We start from the raw sequence: 27,785 nt of genomic DNA, 5'->3' as shown, positions 1-27,785 counted from the left end.
GGAACTGTTTCCCATCCCTCTACTCAGTACTTGTTTATTACCCTCCCTGATTCCACAAAGGGCTAATGGGAAGTGCAGAAGAAATACATTTAATGGAAAAGGCAAATCTATTAAGATGTAAAATCCAGAACAAAAGAAAATTTGTAAGGAAGGCCAGGCAAAAAAGAATAGCTACTCAAGATTCAGAAGAGTAGGGATGCATCGGGTTTAAAACAACACAGGAAACAGGAACCATAAAAAATGTGAAACCTGTTACAATTGGATCCAAACTTTAAATTTGCGACAGTTAAATCTGTATTTGTATAGTAGGTTTCTTGGTGACCATTCTGAAGCACATGGACAGTTATAGAATTCTCCTTGTGCTTGAGAAGGATACATGCCAGTTCCTTAGGGAGAGCAAAGCTGTAACTGCTATCACTTGACGTTAAATTTCTCAGCCCAGGCTTCATGGTAGGTTCCCTGGGTCCTGATTTTATCACTGAACAGGGGTTTAGTGTTGCAACCCTGTGGCAGGGTTTCCCTGGGGTGCTGGTGGTGGGTCAGGGTGTGCACAGACTGAACTTACTCTTTCTGGATCTGTACCCAGATGCCTTTGAGATTCGGAGGCTGTCCTCTGTGTTCCTTCGGGTAAAGACCAACGTGGGTGTACGGGTGCTCTATGACAGAGAGGGATTGCGGCTCTACCTACAGGTGGACCAGCGATGGGTGGAAGACACTGTGGGCCTCTGTGGCACCTTCAATGGCAACACGCAGGACGACTTCCTGTATGTACCGCTGACCCAGAATTGGAAGGGGAGGATGGGCCTCTTATGGCCAGTTATCCAGAGGCACTGCCTGAAAGTGTGTTTGCTATGAGCCTTCACTGTGGCTGATGCGTACCATTAATTATTTCCATTAATTATTTAGTCTTCTCTATGTAAACTGAAGTGTTTCTTTAAAGCTCTGGTTCAGTGGTCTGTGTGCATAAGTATCACTTGGGGCGCTTGTCTAATTATGATTTCTGGGTCCTATTTCTCAAGAATCTGATACAAGTTGGGGCCCAAGTATCTAATTTTTTATTAGCACTACCATGATTCTAGTACACAAGGTCTATGGACTACACCTTAAGAAATATTATTTTTATAGTGAGGTCTTAAAATCTCAGACTGAGTTTGATTTGGCTCATGGTTTTGTTTGACTGTGAATGCTTTTAGGTGAATGCAAACCCCCAGTGAGCCAAGGACACCAACATTCCTACTTCCTATCCCAGCAGGACAGTGTAACCTATATACCTTTCTTACCTGATGCTTGAAGGCTTTTGAGTTTGCAATCTCTGAGGCCCCCCACCCCATATTCAGAGGAAGGCTGTTTCCAATCAGGTACCAGAGTTGAGAAACTCTTTGGGCATGGCCACAATTTAAGAATTTGAGAGAATACAGGAGTCGAGCCTTCCAGAAAAGAGAGCAAAAGAATGATATTGAGGTTTAGAGGTTCTGGCCAGTCCTTCAAGTTACATGCATTGGGCACACAAGAGAAATTCTTTAGCCAGAAATAAGAATTTGCTGTGAAAATCAAGAGCAAGAAAACACAGAGAGCTTTTCGATACCTGTACACTTACAAATGTAGCTTCTACTCTCTGATTTGTCTGCTAGAGCTGATAATAGAACAGCTGTCCAGAGTGGTGGGGCAGGCATTGGTTTCATGCGGTATTGCTGTTTATAACATGAGTGTCCTTACTGGATCCATGACATGAACATGGTGGGTGCCAGGCACCACTCTACCACTTCCGCTAGGGTGTGTGACTCTTGAAGACAAGTCATGTCCAGGAAGCATGTTTGTCCCCCCTCTTCTTTCACTGCCAAAGGGAGTGCTAAGGAGTTTTCAGGGAGGGAAGAGAGACAAAGCCAGAATCCGTGAGGTTTAGATTCTTCATGATGTCCCTATTTTTCTTTCTGATATGAAGAGCTCTGGGTAGACACTGAAAGTATAGAGTCCTAAGTCCATTTTGAGCTTTTTGGGACTGTTAAATGTGATGTGTGTATGTGCACACCCATAATTCTACGTGTTTGAATGTGGTTGTGTAGATATAGTTCTGATACAGTTGTGACATACATAGTTGTGATATCTATATCTATATATAGATATAGATATATATAGTTGGGATATAATTGTGCTCTGTGTGTATGTGTGGTGGGGATGTGTGCAAGTAGTGTATATGGGCCCACGTGGGTTACACTTTTAGGTGAGTACACATGTGCTTGGAGGGTATGCTCTTGCTTAGTCTATGTCTGCATGTATGTATCTACGAGCAAGTGAGTACGTACCTGGGTCCATAGATGGTCTATGTGTCTCCTGGGTCCACATGGGCAAGTGTGTGAATATGGCTATGCCATGGCTGCAGGTCCCCAGTTGGAGTACCCGAGAGCACCCCACAACTCTTTGGCAATTCTTGGAAAACACTGTCTGCCTGCTCCCCACTGGTCCCTGGCTCCCCACTGGACCCCTGTGATGTGCACTTGCAAGCCGGTGAGGTGGAGCGAAGGACGGGCACCAGGGAGTGGGTGGGATCAAACTGCTTTGAGAGATAAGAAGGGAACTCTGGGTATGAGGATGCTGGCCAAATTTGTAGAAGTGGTAAGACAAGGGGGAGCTGCAGGGAGGGACAGGAGAGTGGTGAGGGCCAGGTAGATAGGAAGCTTCATGTTCTACCAGTCATGTGCATTCACCCCCCCTTTATACTGGTCCCTCAGCTCAGAGCAAAGGCCAAAGTCCCCACTGGGCCTCCAGTCTCTGCCCGCCCCTTACCTCGCCTCCTCCTGCTCTGCTCTGGCCATGCTGACCTCCTTGCCGCCCTTGTTGCACGGCCAGGGCGCTGTCTTCCCAGCCCTCTGCAGTGCTGTTCCTTCAGGGAGACACAGGCCTCACCTCTTGTGAATTTTTGCTTACACGTCACCTTCTCGTTGAGGTCATTGTGGCCACCTGAGTTAAAACGGCAATTGCCTGTCCCACCCCACCTTGCACTCCCTATCCTCCTTCCTACCTTTCTCTCACTCCTTAGGTTTCTCACCTTGCAATTTACTAAATTTGCTGTATAAATTGTTCCCTGATTGACTCCTCTGATGAGAATGTAAGCTACCGGAGGATAGGGCTTTGGGAGGGTTGTGTTCTCTACTGAGTCTGTCTCTACTTGATAGATTCACACCAGGCACAAGGTAGTATCATTATAAGAGTACGCGCGCGCGCGCACACACACACACACACACACACACACACACACACACACACACACACACACACCTGGTGCAATCCCTGAGCCATGGGGAGGGAGGGAGGGAGAGGGTGAGTCCCGGGCACTGGAAATGCCAGCCCCTGACAGCCTCACCCGGTCTTCCCGTGCTAGCCTCCTACGCGGTGCAGGCCTGCAGTGTGCTCACTGGGGAGCTCTTTGCTCCCTGCTCTGCATACTTGAGTCCTGTGCCCTACTTCGAGCAATGCCGCCAGGACACCTGCCGCTGCGGACAGCCCTGCCTGTGCGCCACACTGGCCCACTATGCCCGCCTTTGCCGGCGCCATGGGCTCCCAGTCGACTTCCGTGCTCGCCTGCCAGCCTGCGGTGAGTGTCCACCTGTGTGTGACAGGGAGGGTGGGCTCCTCCATCCTGACACCCCTCACAGCCTGCTCCTCTTCCTGTGCTCCCCACCTCTGCCAATGGCCCCTGTCCCTTGTCATCTGGGACATGACCCTCAGGACTCCTTCGCTTACCCTCACCTGAGTCTATTTCCAAGGCTATCAACCTAGCCAGTTCCAAATCCACTCACTTCTTACCACCTCCTCTGCCAGCAGCTTCATCAGAGCCACCTCACTGCAGCAGAAGGAGCTCAGAGGCCCTCAGGCTTGAGTGCATGCATGCCTTAATGTGCATGAGCCACCCTACCCTGGCTCTGCTCCTCCCCAGGTCTCAGTCCTCAGCCTTGGCATGGGTTTCGACTCTCAGTGAGCTTTTAGCTGACATTTAGAATAAATGGAAAAGGCACTGCCCTGGGAGTCAGGAGGCCTGGGTTCCAGCCTTGCAGGGGCTCGCTATGTGTTCCTGTACAAGACCTTAGCCCTCTCTGAACCAGTTTCTTCAGAGATAACTGGACTGAACCAGTGCTGGGTGCACATTAGAGCACCATGAAAATTTTTATTTAAAAAACGCACACATCTGGGCCACATCCAGTATCAACTACACTAACCTGTCTGGTGCGGGGGGTCGGGGGCCAGATTCTTTTCAAAGCTCCCCAGCTGGCTTTGATGCACAACTTGGGTTGAGAGCTACTGGCTCTGACCTGTGGGAGGCACTGTGTCTGGCCGTTCTAGTGCAGTGAGAGGCAGGGATTCTGGAGCCAGACCCGGATTCTCATCCCTTTGACCTTGAGCTGCGGTATGACCTTGGGCAAGTGTCTTGTCTTCTTTGGTTCTCAGTTCTCCCCGTCAGGACGACAGCCCTCCCCACACAACTGTGGAGATGAGAGAAACAAAGCACTGCCCCCTTCCCACTTGTAGCACTGTCCTGTGCGGCTACCAAGGAGTACAGCCCCTGTGTGGCCCTGTGTGGACAGACCTGCCAGGACCTGGCCAGCCCTGAGGCTTGTGGGGTTGATGGTGGTGCCGACTTCAGCAGGGATGAGTGTGTGGAGGGCTGTGCCTGCCCCCCGGACACCTATCTGGACACCCAAGTTGACCTCTGTGTCCCCAGGTGAGTGGGCCAGCTTGACCATTGATGGATCAGGCGGGGAGATGAGGCCAGCGGTGTCCAGGGCCTCTGAGACTAGGGAGTTGTACTCAGCCCTTTGTGTCTCGGGTGTGTGTCACAGTCGCAGGCCACACCTTGGTTGGTGAGGTGAGTTGAGGGCTCTCCTCTGGCCTCCCTCCCAGGCCTGTCCTCGGTCTTGGCTCTTCAGGTCACTCAACATGGCTTCCCCACAAGGCAGAGCAACCTACAGAGCCAAGAGGGCCTCTCTCTCCTCATCTCCTCTCCTCTTCTCCGAATATTTATTTATATCCTAGTTGATTCTGCCTATTTCTAGGTCCTGGTCATTTAGCAATGAGCCAAGAGTCCTGCCCTCAGGTTTGATTTCCAGGCTAGTGAGGCAGACGTGTAAAAATGTTGGGTGGTAACCAGAGCCACTATAAGTGGAACGAGGGCAGGAAGTCCTGTTTGTTATGTACACGAAGTGAGCAAGGGGTGGGGACTCCTCTGTGGCAGTTGCAGCTGAGCTGGACCAGAAAGAAGAAGGATCCAGGCTGAGGACACGGCCTGAGGCCAGCTTGACTTTTCAGCTGGAGGGCACAGTGGGAAGAGAGGGTAGGCAGTGACCCTACATGATCCTATGGCAACTGGCAAGGCCTTTGGTGACCTCCCAGCCTCAGTTTCTTTATCTGGAAAATGGTACACTCATTGATGGTTTTCCAGTGGTGAGGGGCTGGAGGGGGATCCTTCTATGGAGTAAATAGGAGTCACTGGGATCCTTTTTTGTAAAGGTTTTATAGCACCCCCCTTGTGAGATCCGGATGTGCACTCCATCCAGATGTATATTCCATCCCTTCGGATGACCCGTGGCCAACAAAGGAGGTCTCTGTGGTCCCATAGGAGAGAGAGAAGGTAGATGAGAAGTACTGGGGTTGGTTGAGCTCAGGGGTCCCTTTCAGGCCTGGCCTTCTCTGCTCGAAGGCCTGCACATGCCCAGAATTGGCAGGTGCTCTGGGAGTTGCATGATGAGGAGACACAGCCTTTGCCTCAGATAAGTCAAAGAAGGCTCAAGAGACAGCATACGAATCCCTGCCTCCAGGATCCCCGGAAGGAGTTGATGAGATAATGTCTGTGACAGCCTAGCCGGGCGTCCCCACCAAGTGTCAAAACATGTAATGATCAGTACCGCACAGGGACTGAGCAGGCAGAACAGATGCTGGGTGTGAATGACCAATGCCACCGCATCAGGACACCACATCAGAGGAATTCCTGCCCTCCCCAGTATTGCTTGGGGTCCAGAAGTGAAGTCCTGTTCTTGCCACTTTTCCAGTCCTCTGACCAAGTGGCTGGCTTTGTGAGGGGCAGAGACCAGTGGGGCTGTCCTTGTCTAAGCTCGGTAACGGGCCTGGATCTGAGACTCAGTCCCGAGCTCTGTCCCTGATGCCAGACTGGCTTTCCCGCTTTCATGTCTCATGTCACAGTAGCTGCCATTACTTCTCTGTGTGTCCTCCTGTCCGTCCCCTTCTGGCTGAGGGTGGGCTCTCTGGCCTTGGCAGTCTCTGCTCCAGGTCCCAAGTCTGCTTACTTTTCCCTGTTCTTGGTTTTTGTAGGAACCAGTGCTCCTGCCACTTTCAGGGAGTGGACTATCCCCCCGGGGACAGTGACATCCCATCTCTGGGCCACTGGTGAGCTCCCTGGGCACCGGCCTCATCGTTCTTTCTCTAAATGGAAGCACTGACTGCAGACAATGTGGCTGAGTGGAACTTTCCATGAAGTGATACCTATGCTTCTGCCCCCACCATGTGGGGGTGGGGGGCAGTGAGTGGGCTGTCTGTGGGAACTTTGCAGTGACCTGAGTGTGGTGACATGGGCTGTGCAGGTCCTACAGTGAGTGGGTCAATTAACCCGTGTCCTCCTCTCTGCAGCCACTGCAAAGATGGAGTCATGAGCTGTGACAGCAGAGTCCCAGGTAAGGATAACTGGGACTCCCATGGAAAGGACAGTAGGGGGCTGGAGTGTCCATCAGGATGGGGAGAGCCCACCCCAGCTCTTGCCATACCCTGGGTAGAAGGTGGCATCTGGAAACCCTGTCCCAACCTCAGCCCCACTCTGAACATTAGAGGTGTCTGGACAGTGTCTTGGTCCCCCCGGGCCTTGGATCTTCTCAGTGTGAATGTTAAGTGTCTACTGAGGCCAACTCCCAGCCCAGTGCTGGATGTGGGGTCACAGAGTGAGGGCACAGCCCGGGCCTGTGAGACTCCCAGACAACACAGATTGGGAAGGGAGTGGAACAGTGTGGGTCAGTCAGCCTGTGGGGGCCTTGGAGGTGGGGTAGAGCCTGGGTGTTGCTTCATTCTGGAAAGGCCTCCTGCTGTGGAAGACCTTACTAAGGATGTGGATTAGCATGGAGAGGATTGGAGAATAATCAGTCAGGTGGTTGGAAGAAGGGATTTGAGGTTCAGGGAATATGAATTCAAATCCTGATGAGTTCTCACTGGCTGTGCAGCCCTGGGGTACTCACTTTACCTCTTTGAACCTTCATGTCCTCTTTTGTAGGTAACCTAGGTTCCTAGATCCACACCCATGTTTTGTGTGGATTCCTGAATGTGGTTTTCTTTTGGCCACTTTGGTTTTGGACTTCTGGCTTCTCTGGGACATGGCTGTTCCTTTGTCTGCCCCATCCTAGTCTGGGTGTAGATCTCAAATACTTTTATTGATTTCCATAAAAAGATCACTTACACAAAGTGCAAATGTGCATGGCAGGCTTCATTGGAGAGAGAGAGGGAGAGAAGGAGGGAGGGAGGGAGGGAGAGAGAGAGAGAATGGATTTGTCAAAAAAAAAAAAAACAGGGGACAGGAAATTGACTCTCCCTGTTGTTAAAGTCCTCTGGTCACTCTGCCGTGTTGCTTGGCTGTCCTCTTTCTGGCTTTTCTCCTGGTCCCTCTGGAGTTCTTCCTCTTACTCCATGACATCTTTTGAAAGCAAAAGTGGCTTCACTGCATTATACGGGAAGAGGAGGGGAGATAATAATACGCCCCAGAGTGGTTTCAGGATTAAATAAGATGATACACAGGTGGCACCTAGAGCTGCACCTGATGTGGAAGACATGTTCAGTACTGGGTCCTGATAATGTCCCTCCTTCCCCCTGTGACACTTGTATGGGAACCCAAGCAGTGCTCCAGGAGCTGCCCATCTCTCCTTGTCTCTTCCAGGTGCAGGGCCCCAGCCCTTCCTGGTCACCCCCACAGCATAAACCCAGGCTCAGGGATACAGCAACTCCCTCTTTTCTTTCTTTTTTTAAAATTTTTATTTTTCCCCCATTAAATTTATTGGTACATTTTAGGTATAAAATACAGTTACGTTCATCATTGGGATCTTGTACCATTACATGAGTCTCTTGGTTCTTATTTTTAACCTCCTTCTTTTCTTCCAGAGGCAGCCTGCCCGGTGGGCCAGGTCTTCGTGAACTGCAGTGACCTGCACACAGACCCCGAGCTGAGCAGGGAGAGGACGTGTGAGCAGCAGCTGCTGAACCTAAGTGTGACAGCCCGAGGCCCCTGCCTGTCAGGCTGTGCCTGTCCCCAGGGGTATGAACCCATGTTGCCATGGTTTCTCCTGCCTGAAGGCTGGTGGACTGCAGGGTGGAAGGCTTATAGGGAGGTACTAGCCCAGAGCAGCCATGATGCTTATGGGAAGCCTGGGAAAGAGCAGAAGCTTAGGGACCCAAACTGGGAAGGATTCTGTCTGGCTCTGTTCTTCCCCGGTGATCTTGAATGAGGGAGACTCTTAAGGCTCTCAGAGGCTCCATTTTTCTCTTGGAAAATGGAAAACAGTCACAATGTCTACATCTTATCAAGTGGATTAAGTGAGGTTCTGGGAGTCTCTCCAGAGAGACCAGATGGGTTGAAGACCCTGCAAGAGAACCCCATGTTTTGGTGCCCCACATCTTCCCCTGCACAGTTCCAAGCAGAGCCCTTAGGTAAAGGACTAAGTGACTCTGGAATGCTCAAGAAAAGCTCCACCCAATGGGAAGAATCTCCCTACCAAATCCCCAAAATGCTGCCATTTGCACCATGCTAGAGCTCCAGGAGTTGGGTCTTGGGGCTGTACTTCCTGTGTGCTCTGTATACAGGGGGCTGAGGGGCCTATACCCAGCTCTGCCAATCAGTGCTCATTCCTAGTTTTGGGTCAAAGAGACCATTGGGCATCCCATGCCTTGGCAGCACCAGATTGTGCCTATCAGCCTATACAGAGATTGGTGATCAGCTGGGAGTCCTGGCCTAGGCCTAGCAGCCATGGAAAATGAGGGGAGGGTTAGGACTTCTAGGGTGGGAAGGCAAGGGCACAGAGTTTTGCTGTCTGTAGGACACTTTGATGTTATTCCCTTCTTAATCTTAGAGTAGCTATGGGAGGGAAGAGGGGCAGATCCTTATTCTGATTTTGCAGAGTAAGAGACAGACCAGGCAGAGGATGGAGGGAAGTAGTCTGGCCTAGGGACCACAACTCAAACCTGAGTCTCCTTACTCCAAAATCTGTCCTTTGTCCAGACCAGGCTAGTTCTGTAAGGTCTGGGGTCTGGTCCTCTACACAGAGGTCACAATTGTGGATTATGTCTCTTCCTGGGCCAGGTTATCCTCAGTGAACCTGCATAGACTCCTAGGCCTGACCTCCTGCTACCACGTAGGCCCCAGACCTTGTCACAGAAGGCCTCCTGGGGCACCATCCTGCATGTACAAGCTCACCTTAGACTGAGGTCAGAAAAAGCCAGGGCTCTGGGGTCAGGAACATGGTGCCAGGGAGGACTGGCCCCTGGCCTTGGTTCTGCCCGTGATTCATTGGGAGGTGTGTCAAATGCTTTCTAGGGAACCTATGCACATTCCACGGGCTCACAAAGGGAAATTGTTAGACTCCATTAACGAGGAAAGTGTAGGCATTTCCCACCACCTTGGAATGTCCTCTTGCTGGAAGGGACTCCCAAAGATGCCTACTAACTTCCTCACTGACTCCAGCTGGGGACCCTCTGGGCCCTCAGGTGCATGTAAGAATCTTTGGGGTGCTGTGCATCGCTCCAAAGAACACTGGGGCCATTGCAAGTATTGGAGCTGTCTATGCCACTCCATATTTCTTTGTATCTGGGTGCTGATTCTAAGGCCCCGGAGCCACCGGGCCATGAAGCACAGTGGTTATGAGCACAGACTCTGGAGTCAGGCTTGAATGGTGGCTCTACCTGCTCTATGGCTTACTGGGTGGAGTAGTTAACTACTCCGAGTGAGTCTCCATTCCCTCTTCCGAAAAAGGCACACAGCAAACACTCTATGCAAGCGATCGCTTCGTCTTTCCTCAACTGGATCCCATGCATTTGTAAACATACCCGACCCTGAAGGGATCCTGGAATGAGTAATTCCCTAAAAAAGATAAAGGAGAGGATGTTCTACAAATTGAGGGCAAATGGAGGAAGAGGCTACAGCCTCAAGTCTTTCATGTGTTCCCCTTTGTGGGTACATGGCAGATCTGCTGAGGACAAGGAGTGAGTGGTAGACTGTAGGTGACAGTCAAGACACCACAGAAAGTGGCTAGAGTCAGGGTTAAGGCTGTGAGCCAGCCTGTTGTTGGTGTCTGACATAATTGTGGGGGTAAGGGGAGGAAGGGACAATATTTAATATGTATCTACTTGGTTCTGGGTACGGTGCTCGTAATGACCTGGGGAGAATGATACCTTTACATACATTTTATGTGTGGATTTACAGGGTACAAAGTTTACATGGCTTCAGGTAAAATGAATTAAACATATGCTATTTTTCTGTTTCTTCCCACAATTATAATGAAATGTTGGCAATGGAATTCAAATGTACAAATTCTCAGGGACAAAGAGAAAGGAGGCGGGTGACAGTGGCACAAGATAGGGCTGTACCTTTTGAAGAGTCAGCCTGATCCTGCAGAGCAGAGGCTGGCAGCTTGCAGAGTGAAGGCTGGGGAGAAACAGGCTGCTGTGATGTGGTCCTCAGGAGCCGTAGCTGCAGGCATCACTGGAGGGGATGCTGGGAAGAAGACAGGAGCACGAGTTGAAAGTCTGCACAAGCAGCAGCTAAACTTTCAGATCCCTTCCTGAACCTGGTGGAGACCCTTTCCTAGCCCATCTGACAGGAGAAGGGTGTGAAGAAACCAAATCAGACACATCGATCTCAGAGGCTCTGAAGAAGAGTATGACACAGAGTGCAAATGGAGGCTGAGCGCTCTTCCCTGGCTTGGTTCCCAGGACGGTGGCCTGGAGACTTTTGAGAGTCTCCTAGATGAAAGGAGAGTCTTCCCTTGAAAACTGGGTTGGGCCAAGAAAGGAACCAAACCAAACCAAAACAAACCTGACCTTCTGGATTTTCCAAACAAAACAATGGGTCCCACTTAAATTGGAGTTTCTTTAGGTCACTATCACACTATCTTGATTTCTGAAGCTTTATAGTTAGTCTTGAAATCTGGAAAGTGGTAGGCTTCCAACTTTGCTCATATCCAAAGTTGTTCTACACTTCAAATTTCCATGTAAATTCAGAATCAGCTTGTTATTTTTCCTTCCTTCCTTCCCTCCCTCCCTCCCTCCCTTCCTTCCTATTTTGTAGCACTGAGGGCTGAACCTATAGCCTTTACACTGGACTATATCCCCAACCTATTAATTAATTAATTAATTGATTAATTTAGAGACAGGGTCTAAGTCACTAAGTTGCCCAGTCTGGGCTTGAGTTTATGATCCTCCTTCCTTAGCCTCCCAGAGTGCTGGGATTACAGGCATATGCCACCAGGCCTTGTTTAGCTTGTCAGTTTCTACAAAAACTCGTCTCTAGGATTTGACTGAGTTTGTGTTAAATCTACAGGTTGTTTTTGGGGGAAGAACTGACAACACCAATGAGTTTTAATCCACAAGTATGGTATTATTTCTCCATTTACTGGGTCTTTTTTTTTTTTTTTCATTTCCCTCACTAATATTTCCTAGTTTTCACATAAGGTTTGCCATTTTGTCATTGAATTTACTCATAGGTCCTTTAGTGTTCATAGTTGATATTGTAAATATTTTTATTAATTTTTTTGTTCATTGTGGGAATATAGAAATACAATTTACTTTTGTATACTTGCCTGGTATTCTGTAATTTTGCTAAATTCATTTGCTTACTTCTAATGGCCTTTCTGTAGATTCTTCGAGATTTCAGTGTATGATCGTGTCATCTATGAAGAAAAATAAATTTTCTTCTTTATTTCTAATCTTTACATTTTTCCCCCTTGCCTTGTAGTACTAGATATTATTTCTACTTTCCAATAGAAATGATAGGAATGAAAACTGTTGCTTTTCCCTTCATTTTAGGGCAAAGCAATAAGTCCTTTGCCATTAGTGATAATATTAGCCATAAGGTTTTTTTTTATTACTTAAATTCCTTTATTGGTACATTGTAGGTATACAACACAATTACATTTCTCATTGGGAATTGTACCTTTACATGATGCATCTTGGTTCTTATTTCTTCCCCATTCCTAGCCCTCCCTTTACCCCCTCCACCCTTCCCTATTTACAAAGACTTTGTTTCCATTTTTTCCATTTTTCATCATTTTTCCTTTTCCTTCCCCTCCCACTAACCCTACCCCTTTGGACCTTTTCTTCCTATTTTGCACTATCAATTATTCATTCTAATCATTGGTACATTTTAGGTATACAATATAATGACATTCATCATTGGAAATTTGCACCTTTACATAGTCTCTCTTGGTTCTTATTTTTCACCCTTGCCCAACCCTCTCTTCAACCCCTCCATCCTTCCCTATTTACAAAGATTTTTTTCCTATTTTTCCATTTTCTCGTATTAATTCCATTCCCTTCTTTCCTTTCCCCTACTCCTCCCACTTCCCCTTCCCCTTTGCCCCTTTTCTTCCTATTTCACATTATTTATTATATGTTTTAGTCCTTATTTACACTTTCAGTTTCTCACACCAGAGAAACTATTTGGTATTTACACATGTGTGTCCTATTTATTTCACTTAAGAGTATCGCCTCAATGTGCATCCATTTAGCTATAAATGCCTCTAATTTCTCATTTTTTATGGCTGAGTAGTACTCCATTTTATAAAAAAACCACATTTTCTTTATCCAGTCTCCAGTTGATGGGCATTTGTGCTGTTTCCAAGTTTGACCTATTACAAATTGTGCTGCTATGAACATGGGTGTACATATATCACTGTGATATGATTCTCTTAATTCTTTGGGGAAGATCCCCAGCAGGGGAATAGTGGGGTCAAATGGAACTTCCAGTCCTAGTTCTTCGAGGCATCTCCATACTGATTTCCACAGTGGTTGCACCAGTCTACACTCCCACCAGCAGTGGAGCAGGGTTCCTCTTTCCCCACAGCCCCGCCAGCATTTGTTATTGGTTAATTTCATGATAGCAGCCATTCTTTCTGGAGTGGGGAGGAATCTCAGCATTGTTTTCATTTGCATCTTTCGAATGACCAGTGATGTTGAACATTTGTTCATGTATTTATTTGCTATGTCTACTTCTTTGTGTGAGAAATGTCTGTTCATTTCAGATGCCCATTTTTGGATTGGGTCTTTAAATTTGGGAGGTCTGATCTTTTTAAGTTCTTTATAGATTGGAGATAGTAGACCTTTGTCTGAGGAAGAGCAGGTGAAGATTTTTTCCCACATTGTGGGTTGTCTCTTCACACTGCTGGTGGTTTCTCTTGCTGTGCACAAGCTTTTTAATAAGAAGAGATCCCACTTGTTGATTGTTTATGCTAGTTCATGGGCAACTGAGGTTTTGTTCATAAAAATCTTTTCCTATACCAATGTCTTCAAGAGTTCTACCTAACCTTTGTTCCAGCCGGTTCAGCGTTTCTATTTTAATATTTAGATCTTTAATCCATTTCAATTTTAGTTTAGTGCATGGCAAGAGATATAGGTCTAGCTTTAATCTTTGGCAAGTTGAAACCCAATTTCTCCAGCACCATTTATTAAAGAGGCTATCTTTCCTCCAGTGAGGTTGTTTGGCTCCTTTATCAAAGATGAGATGGCTGAGTTGTCTGGCATTGTTTCTGCATCTTCTAATTTGTTCCACTAGTCCTCAGGTCTGTTTCTGTGCCAACATCATGTTGTTTTTTTATCACAGTAGCTTTGTAGTAAAGTTTCAAGTTGGGGGTTGTAATATCCCCTGCCATGTCTCTGTTACCTAGAATCGCTTTTGGTATTCTGGTATTCTTGTTCCAAATGAATTTTTGGATTGTTTTCTCAAGGTCCGTGAAGTATGCAGCTGGGATCTCAATTGAAATTGCATTGAATCTATATAGCAGTTTTGGAAGTAAGCCATAACGTTTTTATAGATGCCCTTTACCAGATTTATTTCTAGTATGCTGAGAGTCTTTGTAATAAATGGGTGTTGAATGATACTTTACTTTGTTACTTTGGCAAATTGTGAAAGTTGATTTTCTAGTATTGAACCCACTTTGCATTCCTGGGATAAACTCAGTCATGATGTATTATTTAATATTCTATGTTTGTAGGAGATTTTAGTCTATGGCTTTCGTTACCTGAAATATCTTTATCTAATTTTGGTATCAGAGTAGCGTTGGCCTTATACAATGAGTTGAGAAGCATTATTTCTTTTTCAAGTTTTTTTTGAAAGAGTTTGCTTAGAATTGGTTTTATTTCTTCCTTAAATGCTTGATAAAACTTACTAGTATGGAGAAATTTTAAACTTCAAGTTCAATTTCTCTAATAGATGAGGGTTATTCAAATTTTTATTCCTTTTTGACGAATTTTCATAGTTTATATCTTTTAGGGTATTTATTCATAGCATCTAAGTTGTCACACTTATTGGCTTAACACTGTAATTCTATTCTTTTGTTTTCTTCTTAATGTCTGTAGGATCTGTAGTTATATCATCTCTTTTTTCTTGATATTGGTAATTTGAGTTTTCTCTTGTTTATTGTTTTAGCCGGAGGTGGTCAATTGTATAGTTTTTTTTATAATTCATGATTCTAGGTTAGTAATTTTTTTTTACTAGTTTAATTTTTATCATTATTACCTTGCTATATAATATATATTGGCATTTTGAACTGTCAACAGTTTGATATGCTTATGTTGTATACATGTGTGTATGTATTGTGCTTGGAGTTCATAGAGTTCATAAAAATTGATAATATTTCAGCCATTATTCTTCCAAATATTTTTATTTCCCCATTGTTTTCTCTGAGATTTCAATTATACTTCTATTAGAGTACCTGATATTATCTCATAGGTCAAGGAAACTCTATTTTTCCCCCAGCCTTTCTTCTTCATATTGTACTGTTTCTTTTACTGTGCTTCAAAGTTACTAATCTTTGCTTCTGAAGTATTTAGTTTTGTTATGCCTTTCCAGCAAAATATTCATTTAATGTTATGTTTTCAGAATTTCCTTTTTAAAAATAGTTCTTAAGCTTCTGAGATTCTCATACAGTTCATTCATTGTATCTTCCTCCTTTTAATGCTTAAACGTACTTGTGTGCTAATTCTATTATGTACATCATTTTTTGATCTGTTTTAATTATTGACTGATTTTTCTCTTGGTTAAGGTCACATTTTTCTGTTTCTTATATGTAAAATTTTTTATTAGGTACTGGACATTATAAACATTATTGTGTTGACTTTGAATGTTGAATTTCTATACAGTAGGCAGTTAATTTACTGCTTCATTAGCTTGATCTTTTCAAGACATATGTTTGAGATTTGTTTGTTTGTCTACAGTACCGCTATTCCCAAAGCCTGGGGTGTTAAGGGAACTCTTTCTGTCTAAGACAGAATCCTGACATTTCCCAGAACTGCATTGTATCAGAAATCTCCATTACTCTCACACTTGCTCAATAGCTGTCTCCTACCAAGCCTTCAGAAATCTTTCCTTGCTTATGCCCAATTTAGTATTTGATCAAAGACTTAAGATAGCATCTATGCAGAATCCCAAACTTTTTCTCCGAGAAGATCCCTCCTATTTTATATCCTATCTGGAGCCACCTCAGAAGCCCTGAACTCCAGTTTATCTCTTCTGCTGAGCGACCCATGGATCTTTACTTAAATTTCATCTTTCTGCACTATAGTCCAGGAAGTGCTTCCAGGCAGAACATTTGGATACAGGGAGGAGCCAACTAGGGACTCTTTTCATAGTCTCTGTAACAGTGTTTCTCTATGCCTTTAAAACTATATACTGATTTTTCTTTGAAAAATAAAATAAGAAGGTTAAATAGCTTGTCCTATGCAGATCCGGGACTTAAACTAAAATTTGCTTCTTACCAAAGCTTGTAGTCTTACCCTTGCCCCAACTGTACCCTGATGATGCCTGGGCATGGCCTGAAATTGTGACCTGAGGACTTCAATAAATTGCCTGAGATGTCCTTGGCTCCTGCCTGGAGTGGATCAGATTTCATGGAAACCAGACCAGAAGGTGGTATCACTGTGGCTTTGGGACTCGTGGTCTGAGAGCTCCATGAACAATTGGTAGGAGGGCTGCCGTCCATGACTGTGGTCTGTTTATTAGTTTAATCTTGGTGCCTAAATGGTAACTGGCATCTTCCTGGCCAGAGCAGCTACGGATGGGTGGCAGAGACTTCTGAACTGGGCCAAGCAAGCCTGTCTCTGGTTTTTCCATTTACCAAGTTGCCTCAACTTCACTGGGAAGCAGAGGGATGGGAGTGGCACATGGTTGGTCTCTTCTAGGGTCAATGCTGAGAACTACCCCAGGGCATCCAGGTGTTGCACAATTTTCCACAGAATGCAGATCGAGGAAGCGAGCTCCCCTGATCCCGTGCTTGCTGTGTTCCTACAGCCTGCTCAGACATGGGGATGCATGTTTCCTGCCAGAGGAGTGCCCATGCACTTGGAAGGGGAAGGAGTATTTCCCTGGGGACCAGGTGACGTCACCCTGCCACACCTGGTAAGTGAGGACCCTGAGCAGGCTTTGCTTTTTGCTAGGAAGGGCCTGGGTATGAAACATGTTATCATGAGTATAATCTAGCACTCCCCTTCTACCGTGTTTACATTCATGCTGCATGGTTGTATGTTTTATAAGGGTTTATGTACATACACAAGTGTATGCATATAAAATAATATTTTGGAGCTCTTACGTGACTATTTACATGAATGTAAGTTTAATCAACATGTCTAGGAATGTGGGTACATGCATAAGCATGAGAATGTGTTTGCACATTTAAATGAACATGTAAGTGTGGGCGCAAATCTAAAATGTACAGACTGCGTAGATGAACATGCATGTATTTGGATGTAGATAAAAAGACAGATATTCACAAATCTGAATATGTTCATGAATGTATACAATTAGATATTTGTGTGTATATATAGGCATGATTATATATATTTGTGTTCATATACTTTATCTATTTAGTATGTGTGGACATGTATGTACAAGGTATGTGATTATGTGTGTGCATTGGATATACATATTTGTGCCCACATGTGAGTGAATATATATATGTAAGTGTACATTTGTTTTTTGCCTATGAATATATACAAGCCTGTATACCAAATAAGTGAGTGCATATGTGCGAATACTTGCACACTATGCTCAGTGATGTGTGTATACTTACATGGGAGTATGTGCATCCAGACTGGGTTCCATGGAAACAGACTCATATCTGGTTGTGTAGAGCCTACACTGGGTCAAGCAGCAGGAGTAGATGGTAGGCAGGGACTCAGCCTTCTGACGGAGAAAGCACTGGGGAGGGGGTGAGAAATAAACTGGTGCCCTGATGTTGGAGAGCAAACTCAGCCCCTGTTACAATGTCAAGAACCAAGCAAGGGTGGCCTAATGTGAACAGGAAACTCTTGGCACTGGGACCCAAGAGCTCTGCAGAGAATCCCAGAGAGGCTCCATCTTGGAGATCCATCCAGCTAGCTGGAGCTGGGGCCCCAGTCCCGTCCTGTGCTGGGGCGGAAACTGTTATGTTTCTCTGGTTCAGAGGATGGCATTTCTTCTCACATCCAAGCCCAGCTGCTCCAAGGCAGTTTTCCCAGATGGTCAGGGTGTATCTATAGGATTAGAGCCCTGACTGTCTGATTCCAGAATCTTCTGGGTTTAATGTCAGGACATGGAGCTCTGTGCAGCTGTTCAAGTGTTGTAGGGTTTTATGACTGTGAACCAGGGCTAACCTGGCTGCCAGGCACATGTCCTGAGAGATTAGGGCTGGATGGCCTGGACTTGGGCGAGGATGCTCTGGCCCAGAGGCTGACCTGCTTTTGTCATTTCGCTGGATTCCAACCCCCACTCCTGCACCCCAACCTGCAGACAAGAGGACAGCTAGGCTCTGTTGAGTCCTCTCCTGTGAGCACACTGGCCTTGGAAATCCGGTCCAAGGCAGAAGGTGGTGTGCAGTCTGGAGCCAGGGCCAGTTACTGCTGGGAGTATTTTAGGATTTACAACTCTGATAGGAGAAGGCTCTGTCTTCCCAGGAAATGCTAACTGGCCATGGGGTGGGTATCCTCTCTCCTTTAGGAGACTGGCAGATATATGGATAAGTTTTTGCTTAATTTGATTTTTGAAATTCTACCTTCCAAACCCATGTACACAACCTTCTCAACTTTCGCACCTGAGGAGCATGCCACTGTGCGTCCACTCCAGCTCTCCATGGTGAGGAGGTGGTGTTGGAGGTGTGCCTGGCCTCGTGTGGCTGGAGCATTTGGTGGGAATCTGTCCCCCGGAATGGGGCTGGGCTTCCTGTCTCTTCACAACTCTGTGTTCAGTCACATCACTTTGGCAGCCTTAAGTCAGCCACTGTGGGGGTACTGACAACCCTGCATGGATGTCTGGGTTGTGAAGCATTTGGGGTGGGGTGAGATTAGATGTATACACAGGCTTAGGAAGATGTGGAGTTGGTGAAGGACTGGGTGTGTCTATGGTGTTTGAATGGAAGGAATCCGCCTCTCCTAATTGTTGTTACTTACTCATGGATCCCAGGTCGTGCTCCTTTACTCCTAAGGATTTTAGCTCTGGGCCCACTGCCCCTTTATCTAACTCTACCTCTGCCCTAGTTCTTGGGGATTTCAATATCCATTTCAACGTCCATTTGAAATCCTGGAGATTTCAATGTCCAGTATTTCCATTCCTTCATCTTTCTTCCAATCATCTTTCTCTACCCTCATGGAGAAAGTGGTCTTCTATTGCTCTTGTCATTTCTAGGAACTCAAGAAGCCCATATCCTATATCTCAATGCCTTCATCCCTACTTCCTCTAGTACCCTGATTCTCTCAATTCTTCAACTCCACAAGGATTTCTAATCCAGGGACTTTTCTACTTCCCTACTGCTTATTATTCTTTATGTCTTCTCTTCTCTTTCACCTAAACCCAAGGTCCAGTACGGTCTTCATTTCCTTGATAACCAGTGCCAGTTTCATGTGGTAACTTCCAGCCTCAGTTCTCTTACCCTCTCTGATTTGTCATAATTTCTGTCCCACCTAATCAACTTGTCATTCTCTGTTGGATCATCCTCACTGTATAAAAGTGTGTGGTTTGATAAACTTCCAAATTCCTAGTAAATCTATTTCTCTCCTCACCTTTTATTGCAAAAATTCTTGCAAAAGCACTATACTTGGTGTTTCTGATTTTCATTCTCCCACTCTTTTACTTTAGAGAGAACGCCAACCTTAGACGTTTTCCCCATCATGTCATCAAAACTGTTCCTATCAGGGTCACCAGTAACCTCAGTGTTGCTATATTGGTGTCATTCCCTAGTCTTCATCTTCCAAGGCCTATTAACAGGATACAACAGTTGATTACTGATCATTCCTTCCTCCTTGATACCTGTATTCATGTGGCTTCTGGAAGACCATGCTTTCTTGGTTTTCCTCCTAAATTTATTGCTTCTCCTTAGTTTCCTTTGCTGGCTCTTCTTCTCTGACCTCTTCAGAATGAAGCATGTCAAGGAACCTCTTCTCTCAGATATTTATACCCATTCCCTTGGTCAACTCACCTAGTTTCCTAACTATATGGCTCACCCACATGGAGATGGCTCCCAGATTTCTACCTGTAGACCACACTAACTCTCTTCTGAACTTTCAATTCAGACATCCACCTATTTAATGAACATCACTACATGCATGTCTAATGGACATCTCAAACTCAGTGCATCTAAAAATGAACACTTGAATTATTCCCTCAAACTTGCTTCTCCTTTAGCCTTTCCAATAGGGGCTAACGAAAACTTCATCCCTCTAGTTACTCAGGCCAAAACCACTAGAGTCATCTGAGTTTTCTTTCTCATTACCCATATCCAAGCTGTCTGCAAATCCTTTTCATTCTGCCTTCAAAATGCACCCCAGATTTGACTACTTCTTCCTCCTCCCACTGCTGTTCCCCTTCTCTGAGCCATCATTGTCTGTCTCTTCCCTGATTTGCTGCAGTTTCCTCCAGGTTGGTCTTTCTGCTTCCCCTTAGTCCCCTTCACTTTAAGCTCAATACAGTAGTCAGAGCAAAACAGGGTTGGCATTCCCATGATCACATCCTCCAGTGACTTCTTTCATTCTTAGCAAAAGCTGACATTCTTACGGGGCCTTCTTGGACCCATGTCATCTGGACATCCATCACCTCTCTCAATTCCTCTTCTACTCTGTTGCCCATGTGCCATCAATTCTAGCCATGTTACTCCCTGAGTGTTCCCTAGGGTGTCTTCCCAAAATGCTCTTCTTTGGGATGTCCATATAGTTAGCTCTTCCATTTCCTCTAGGTCTCTGCTTACCTGTCCCCTGACCTCCCTATTCAAAATTGAAACCTGCTCCCACAACCATTCCCAGTGCCTTCATCCTGCTTCCCATGGCATGCTCTACCTTTCAATGCATTCTATTACTTACTCATACTAAATATTTTAACATTTTTCCAGTGTATATCTTTCACCTCCTAGAAAAGGCAGAGGGTGTTATGTATATTTTCATTTGTTTTGTTGTTTTGTTCACTGGTATATCTCAAACTCCTGGAAGAAAGAATGACTGGGATATTGTTGGCACCTAATATTTGTTGGATGAAGAAATGGAGTGATAAGAATACGGACTTTGGAGCCACAGAGACCTGGGTTAAATTTCAGCTCTATTACTTATTGGCTGGGGGTCCTTAACCTCTGTGAGTCCCATGTTTCCTGCATAAAATAGGGGTCACTGTCACACCCTCCAGGCTTCTGTTGAGGGTTGATGGTGTCTGGTGACCCAAGGGCACACAGAGTGTGTTCAGCAGGCAAGGGTATTCGGATATGAGGTGAGGGGTGGCCTGCGAGCTGGTTGTGTGTGTTTCAGCTTCTGCCAGCAGGGCTTGTTCCAGTGCACCCTGCACCCTTGTGCCTCCACCTGCACTGCCTATGGTGACCGGCATTACCGCACCTTCGATGGGCTCCCATTTGACTTCGTGGGGGCCTGCAAAGTGCACCTGGTCAAGGTGAGTTCCTGGGTGTTTCTGCCTGACTAGCTCCATGGGAACCCACAGCAGCTGGGGCCAAGGACCTGTCCATGCACTTTTATGCTCTGTTCTCCAGTTTGATGCATGACTGGGTGGGAGGGGGGTCTGAGACCTGAGGTATGGCAACTAGAGCTGGAGGGAACCCCACTACCTGTCCGTTCACCACTACAGCCTGGCCTTGTTGGGTCTGAGGGGCTCGCTCTTTTGCTGTCTGTAGGAGAAAGAGTTAATGGTTTTTGAGCTTTTATTACAGTATATACTTGATGGTCTACTGAGCCATATTTGTGGATTCTTTCACTTAATCTCACAGCAACCTACAGGGTTGGATTACAGATGAACAACTTGGGAAGTTAAGGAACTTGCTCAAGGTCACCAGCTAGTCCAAGGCAGCTGGAGAGTTAGTGTTGCTGTGGAGTCACATCTTAAAGTCCTTGGTTCACCCAGGGGAAGAGGACTGGTGATGTGGGTGGCACGGTGAAGGCAAGATCCCCCCGAAGGAGAGAGGGCACCAGCAGTGCAGATGGGACAGTGCCAGACACACCAGGGCAATGTGGTTTTGCTAGGACCTATCCATCTCACCATACACGAGCAATAGCAATAATAACAACAATGAAACCTTTTATGCAAGAGGTCTGTGGGACAGGCCTTGTACCGGGTTCTTTCACATAATTCCTAAAACTCCCCAAAATGAAGATTATTTGCTTATTTTATTTTTTTAAATTTCAAAAGTATTGCATGCTTGTCACTAAAATGTTAAACAACATAGAAGAGTATGTTAAAAACATACGTTGCCCTTCACATCTTTGCTTCTATCCCTAGCTGCATAACATCTCCTAACAGGGATGAATCCCGCAAGCTCATTTTCCATCAAACACATGCATGACACACATGTACATACACACGTATACACATTCATGTGTGCACACAATTTATGTGAATAGAGTTCTGCAATTTGCTTTTTTTCTTTAAAAATATACCTTGGGCATTATCTCATATTGTCAGTATGTACTATTTTCTTTTTTACCCTTGATCTTAGCCAAAAGGCTGAGAAGCGATACTACTATTTTCTTTTTTGAGAGTGGAATAGTATTGCTATAGAGAGAAATTCTCTAGTTTATTTTGTTATATCCCTTGGATGGGCATTTAAGTTGTTTCCAGTATTTAAATATTGAAGCAACTAGTTGTATGGATATATTTCTAGATTCTTAGAAGTGAAATTGCTGTACAAAAAGTTATGTCCTTTAAAATGCTCAGTGCTGGAAAATAGCCCTCAAAGAGAGGTTTGCATCAAAAGTGTAGGTAAGATGGTGCCCCTGTCAACACCAAACACCTCTATTATATCAATACTTAAGTCATTCACTAATTGCATACTTTTGGGAGCATTACTCCATGCTAAATACCACATTAGGCACCCAGAAACAGAGGCTGTCAGAGAATTCAAGTAAGTTGTCCAAAGTCACACAGCTACTAAGAAGTAGGCTGAAAACTACTTCAAAGTCCATGTCCCTCCACCTCTGTGCTGTCAGCAAGATCTTTCTCCCCCTGGTTTTACTGCTTCCCTTTTCTTCTCCCCAGAGCACATCGAATTTCAGCTTCTCTGTGATTGTAGAAAATGTAAACTGCTACAGCTCTGGTATCATCTGCAGGAAATTTATTTCCATCAATGTTGGGAACTCAGTCATCATCTTTGACGACGACTCGGGAAATCCTGTAAGGCCCGGTGCTAATGAGGGTTGTGTAGACAATGTACAGGTTACCAAGGGGCTAGGGCAGGGGATAGCTGAAGACTGTGGTGCCACCATGTCAGGAGCCAAGGCTGAATTTCTTGGCCGGGGTCAGGAGCAAAGACATTGATGTCACTGCACAAGGAAGGCAGACTCATTGATGAAGTCCTGGAGCTGGGCAGAGATTTGTGGCTGACCCAGGTATCGGGGGCACTCAGGCCTCAAGACTGACTGCCTGTCCCTCTAGAGTCCTGAGAGCTTCCTGGACGAGAAGCAGGAGGTGCACACGTGGCAAGCAGGGTTCTTCATGCTGGTGCATTTCCCGCGGGAGCACATCACCCTCCTGTGGGATCAGAGGACCACGGTGCATGTGCAGGCTGGGCCTCAGTGGCAGGTAGTCACCTGGGCTGAGCATGAGCCAAGCCGCTGGGTGTCCTTGGGTGAGCGGTCCCTCCCAAGGAGCCAGGAAGAGCCTGCCTTTGTCCTATCTACTGCCCTACTCTGTGCCCCTTCTCCCCTGACATTGCCCAGCCCTCCTCAAACTGCAGCCTGCAGCAGTTGCTTCTGGGTCCATGGTAGACTCCCGGGCTCATGAGGACTCCTGGCCCATGCTCACCCCTGGCGTGCCTGCATTGACTTGCTGCCCTTCTTTCAGGGCCAGCTGGCAGGCCTCTGTGGGAACTTTGACTTAAAAACCATCAATGAGATGCGGACCCTGGAGAACCTAGAGTTAACCAACCCGCAGGAGTTTGGCAGCAGCTGGGCTGCAGTTGAGGTAAATCCTCCCGGGCAAATCTTTCCCAGGCTGGCTGCACCCCTCACTCAGATGGGCACTGGCTCCAGGTCAGGGAAGAGGGACATCTGCATCACACTGCCCCTGAGAATGTTCTCCCAGGTCCTGACTGGCATCCCCAGCCCTAGACTCTGTCCTGTAGCCTGAGGACGTGGCCCAGCCCCAGGGGCAGTGAGGAGGGGTTGGAAGAGGGCAAAGTCCCCATCCTGGGAGAGATGGCCACTGTGAAGGGAGGGTGAAGCTCACAGAAGCACGACCGTCTTGTCTACGCCCATGCCTCTGGTACCTGGCACTGTGTACGGCACAGAGAAGACAGACATATGGCTGACATAATCCTGGGGCCAGGGCTGGGGTTAAAGGGGAGGCTGTGTTTGGTTGGATGAATGCATCAGAGAGAAGGCCTCTGGGAGGGAGGACAACACTGGCAGGGGCAGGAATGAGAGCGGTGTCCCTGAGTCTTGGAAGATTCCTGACAAGGCTGCTAAGCTGTGAATAATGGATGGAAACAGCACTGAATTGAGCTAGAGGCCTGGTTTCTTGTCTTGGATCATCCACTAACTTGATGGGTGACCTTGAGTAGATCCTGTCTTCTGTGTGGTCCTCTGTGAAGTGAGGGCACTGTGCCAGGAGAGGGTTGGTGCCTAGATTTCACTTCATGTGCCAAAACTGGGCAGTCAGAGAGGCTGCCTGGACAGCTGCATTGAGAAATACCTAAGCCTGGTGTCATGCTCAGCAGGACGGAGGACTGAGATCTATTACTTCTGTCTGTCATGGGTGCAGCAATGGAGAATGGTGATATGAGTGTTATCTGTTTGCCTTTTTAACTGAGTGACCTTATTCTCTGCTGAGGGGTAGTTGGAGACAAGCCTGGGTAGATGGAGTAGGCAAAGCAATTGGGCATAGCCAAGAGCTCAATGCAATCCGGAGGTAGGCAAAGCTGTTCCTGTTGTAATCCATCCCTTTGTCATTGCCCCGGCCCCCACGCCCCATATTTCTTTGTTGTTTATTATATCTTTAGGCATGTTCTGGAGCACTCCAGTGGAAGTGTAGGCCTGAAGAAAGAGGTTCAGCAGACACGAGGGAAATGTGTATTAGTTATCTGTTGCTGTGTGACAATATTATCAGACTCAGCAGCATTAAACAACACACATATCTTACCTCAGTTTATCTGGGTCAGGAATCAGGGCACATAATTTGGTCCTGTGCTTAGTGACTCACAGGCTGCATCAAGGTGACAGGCAGGATGGACTGTCTCTTGGAGGGTTCATGGGAAGGAATTGCTTCCCTGCCTCTTCCTGTGGCTGTGGGTGGCATCTAGCTCCCGGCAACTGTAGGACTGAAGATCCAGCTCTTTGGTTAGCTGTTGGCCAGAGGCCACCCTCAGCCCCTGGAGGCCACCCACACTTTGGGCCTCGTGGGCTCCCCACACAGCTGCTTGCCTCCTCGTAGCCAGCAAGGGAGAGACACCAGCAAGATGGGCTCTGCAGTATTATGTAACATAACCAGGTCATCACACACATGTAACAGTGTCCACCCATCCCTTTTCCACGTTCTCTGGGTTTGAAGCAAGTTGTAGACCCCCCCCCCCCAGGAGGGGATTATACAAGGATGTGAATACCAGGAGGCAGAGTCAGGGCAGATGCCCCTGCAACAGGCATTTTGGGGGGTGGGGAGGTCAGCAGCCCCATCTCTGCCCTTCAGTGCCCCGATACCCTGGACCCCCGGGACCCATGTGTCTTGAATCCTCTCCGGGAGCCATTTGCCAAGAAGGAGTGCAGCATCCTGCTCAGTGAGGTGTTTACGACTTGTCACCCTGTGGTGAGTTGACCCCTACTTCAGCCCCTCCAGAGTCCCTTCCCACTCCCTCAGGGTCCCTTCTGGTCTCAGACCCCCACGTCTTGGAAGAAACACCTAGGTCCAGGGAGGAGACCGGTCTCTGTCACTCTCCTGCCTCCAGTCTGCCCCTTTTCCCAGAGGACCAGGCACAGTCTCCATGCCCTCTGTGCACCCAGCTCAGCCTGGCTCTTCTTGTCAGGATGCTCTGCTGCAGATCGAACACACCTGCCTTATACTGCAGAGCTGCCTCTTGCCTGTCCTGCCCTGGGCCCAGGGAGGAGAAGAGTTAGGTCCTGAATGGGGGTCTGCCTACCCCTTAGAGTTCTAGTTTCCTCTCAGCTGGCTGCCTTCCTCCCCCAGGCCCCGGCCTCACAGCTCACCCTAGGCCATGGCCCCTTTGTGTCTGAGCTGGTGGCCAGTAGCCAGAAAGCCGCAGGTCTGTCATTCAGGATCTGACCTCTGACCTCTGACTTCTGACCTCCCGCAGGTTGACGTCACTTGGTTTTACTCAAATTGCCTCACAGACACGTGTGGGTGCAGCCGCGGGGGTGATTGCGAGTGCTTCTGCGCCAGCGTGTCTGCCTACGCCCACCAGTGCTGCCAGCACGGGGTGGCCATTGACTGGCGGACCCCCCGCCTCTGCCGTGAGTGTCCCACACCCTTCATCCCAGGGACAGGGCGGGTGGGGGCTGCATTTATTGACTACTCAGTATGTGCCATGTACCAACCGCTTGGTGGGTGTTGTTCACTGACCCTTTGAAATAGGTACAGTCAGGGAGCCTGCAGCCCAGAGAGAGGTTAACTAACACAGTTGAGGCCACCCAGATTAGTGGCGGAGCCAGGTCCATCCCTAGGTAGCGTGGTGCAAACATGTGCTCCGGACCACTTTGCTACTAGTTCCGGGAGTGCTGCCATTTACTTCACCACAAGGGGGCGCGCTGAGCCCACGCTTGTAGGCGCTCGTCACCTCCGAGCTGCTTGGTGGGGGCTTCTCTGCTGAGCTAGATACTGCAGAGGGGCCCGGTCCCCTTCCCACCCCAGGCTCTGGGAAGACTGGCTTCTGTCAACACATTACCAAGAGCCTGCTCCGGGCCAGGCTTTGAGCCTTTGCTGGAGGCCCTAGAGGAACCACTGTATTATCTCTCCCTTGGACGTCTGAATCCAAGACCATCCTTGACTCTTGGAGTTTGGGAGACAGGACAGGCCCAGCTCTTGGGGGAGGAGGGAGGCTGGGATGCCAGAGGCTCTGGCTCTGTCCGTTTGTTCCAGGCTCTGTGCTGGCTCTTAAGAAGACTCTGTTCTCTCTTTCAGCTTATGACTGTGATTTCTTTAACAAAGGTAAGCTCATCACCCCCAAGTGGAACCCCAGGGGCCAGGGTGCTGCCAGCGCTGCCTTTGTGCCACATCACCCTCAGCCAATCTGAGGTTCTGTTGTCCTGAAGAGCTGTGACATGGGGACCCCATCAGGCAGAGAGAGTTCTGATGGTGCAGGGCCCAGGGGTGCCCACGGACTCTGCCCAGTACTTCCTGCAGCCCCCGTGTTTAGCCAGAGATTGAGCTCACCTGGAGCAGCTTCACCGGGAGGTAAAAGCCCCATTTACACCAATATGCCAGCTCCGCAGCCTTCTAATCGAGCTCACCAGGCCCACAGCTGGTCATCTGGGGTTCCCTGAAGATGAGAGCTGGCCAAAGCAAATGCAAACTGCTCTTTCTGAAGAAGGTGGGGCAGAACATACAGCCTGTCAGATCCATCTTCAAATACAGCCAAGGTCACAAGGTAGCAAGACGTGCTTCAACATCTGGATTATTAATGAGGGTGAAGACACAGGTTATAACTAAGGATCCAGAGAAGCTTAATTTCCAGTATTAGAGCCATTTAGTCAATTTTTTACTGGGTTGAATGGGCAACCGGGGACGGGATAGATTTTAGCACTGCTAAAAACAGAGCAGTTTTTAGCACTGAATTTCATCCATTTGAGCCAAGGTCAGGCCTGGGCAGAGTTAGGTGTTCTCCCATCCTTGGTGCTATGCACCCCTGACTTCCAAGCCCCCAGCCCTCCCCTGGGTGCCACTCTTCCAGAGCCAGTGTACATGGGGGTGGCCCAAGACCTCATCCTCAGTTTTATGCATTAGATAATGGTCTGAGAAATTCTTCCCTGACAAGGGTATGGCTGGTGGAATGGCAGGGACAGACTAGAGACAAGGACCTCAGTTAGGGGGTCTGCAAGATGAGGGCTGGATCAGGGCATAGCACGGCAATGCAGAG

General features: G+C 47.3%; 1 protein-coding gene across 1 annotated transcript in view; it reads left to right on the top strand.

The window, feature by feature from the left end:
- Otog (otogelin) overlaps nucleotides 1-27,785 on the top strand; it is a 77,938-nt gene that overhangs the window by 16,756 nt on the left and 33,397 nt on the right. Inside the window, exons 17-31 of the mRNA XM_021263876.2 lie at nucleotides 587-764; nucleotides 2,381-2,505; nucleotides 3,380-3,592; nucleotides 4,525-4,717; nucleotides 6,322-6,396; nucleotides 6,637-6,680; nucleotides 8,146-8,299; nucleotides 16,538-16,645; nucleotides 21,007-21,145; nucleotides 22,742-22,876; nucleotides 23,138-23,284; nucleotides 23,546-23,665; nucleotides 25,385-25,501; nucleotides 26,007-26,163; nucleotides 26,831-26,857. Of these exons, the coding sequence (XP_021119535.2) occupies nucleotides 587-764; nucleotides 2,381-2,505; nucleotides 3,380-3,592; nucleotides 4,525-4,717; nucleotides 6,322-6,396; nucleotides 6,637-6,680; nucleotides 8,146-8,299; nucleotides 16,538-16,645; nucleotides 21,007-21,145; nucleotides 22,742-22,876; nucleotides 23,138-23,284; nucleotides 23,546-23,665; nucleotides 25,385-25,501; nucleotides 26,007-26,163; nucleotides 26,831-26,857 (1,932 nt within the window). The remainder of the gene's footprint in view (nucleotides 1-586; nucleotides 765-2,380; nucleotides 2,506-3,379; nucleotides 3,593-4,524; nucleotides 4,718-6,321; nucleotides 6,397-6,636; nucleotides 6,681-8,145; nucleotides 8,300-16,537; nucleotides 16,646-21,006; nucleotides 21,146-22,741; nucleotides 22,877-23,137; nucleotides 23,285-23,545; nucleotides 23,666-25,384; nucleotides 25,502-26,006; nucleotides 26,164-26,830; nucleotides 26,858-27,785) is intronic.

Source organism: Heterocephalus glaber, unplaced genomic scaffold (assembly GCF_053883595.1).
Source record: "Heterocephalus glaber isolate CG9 unplaced genomic scaffold, H.glaber_assembly_v1.0 deba00001428, whole genome shotgun sequence".
Classification (NCBI taxonomy): domain Eukaryota; kingdom Metazoa; phylum Chordata; class Mammalia; order Rodentia; family Bathyergidae; genus Heterocephalus; species Heterocephalus glaber.
The sequence above is the reverse complement of the archived record's forward strand: the minus strand, read 5'-3'. Positions and strand labels throughout refer to the sequence as shown.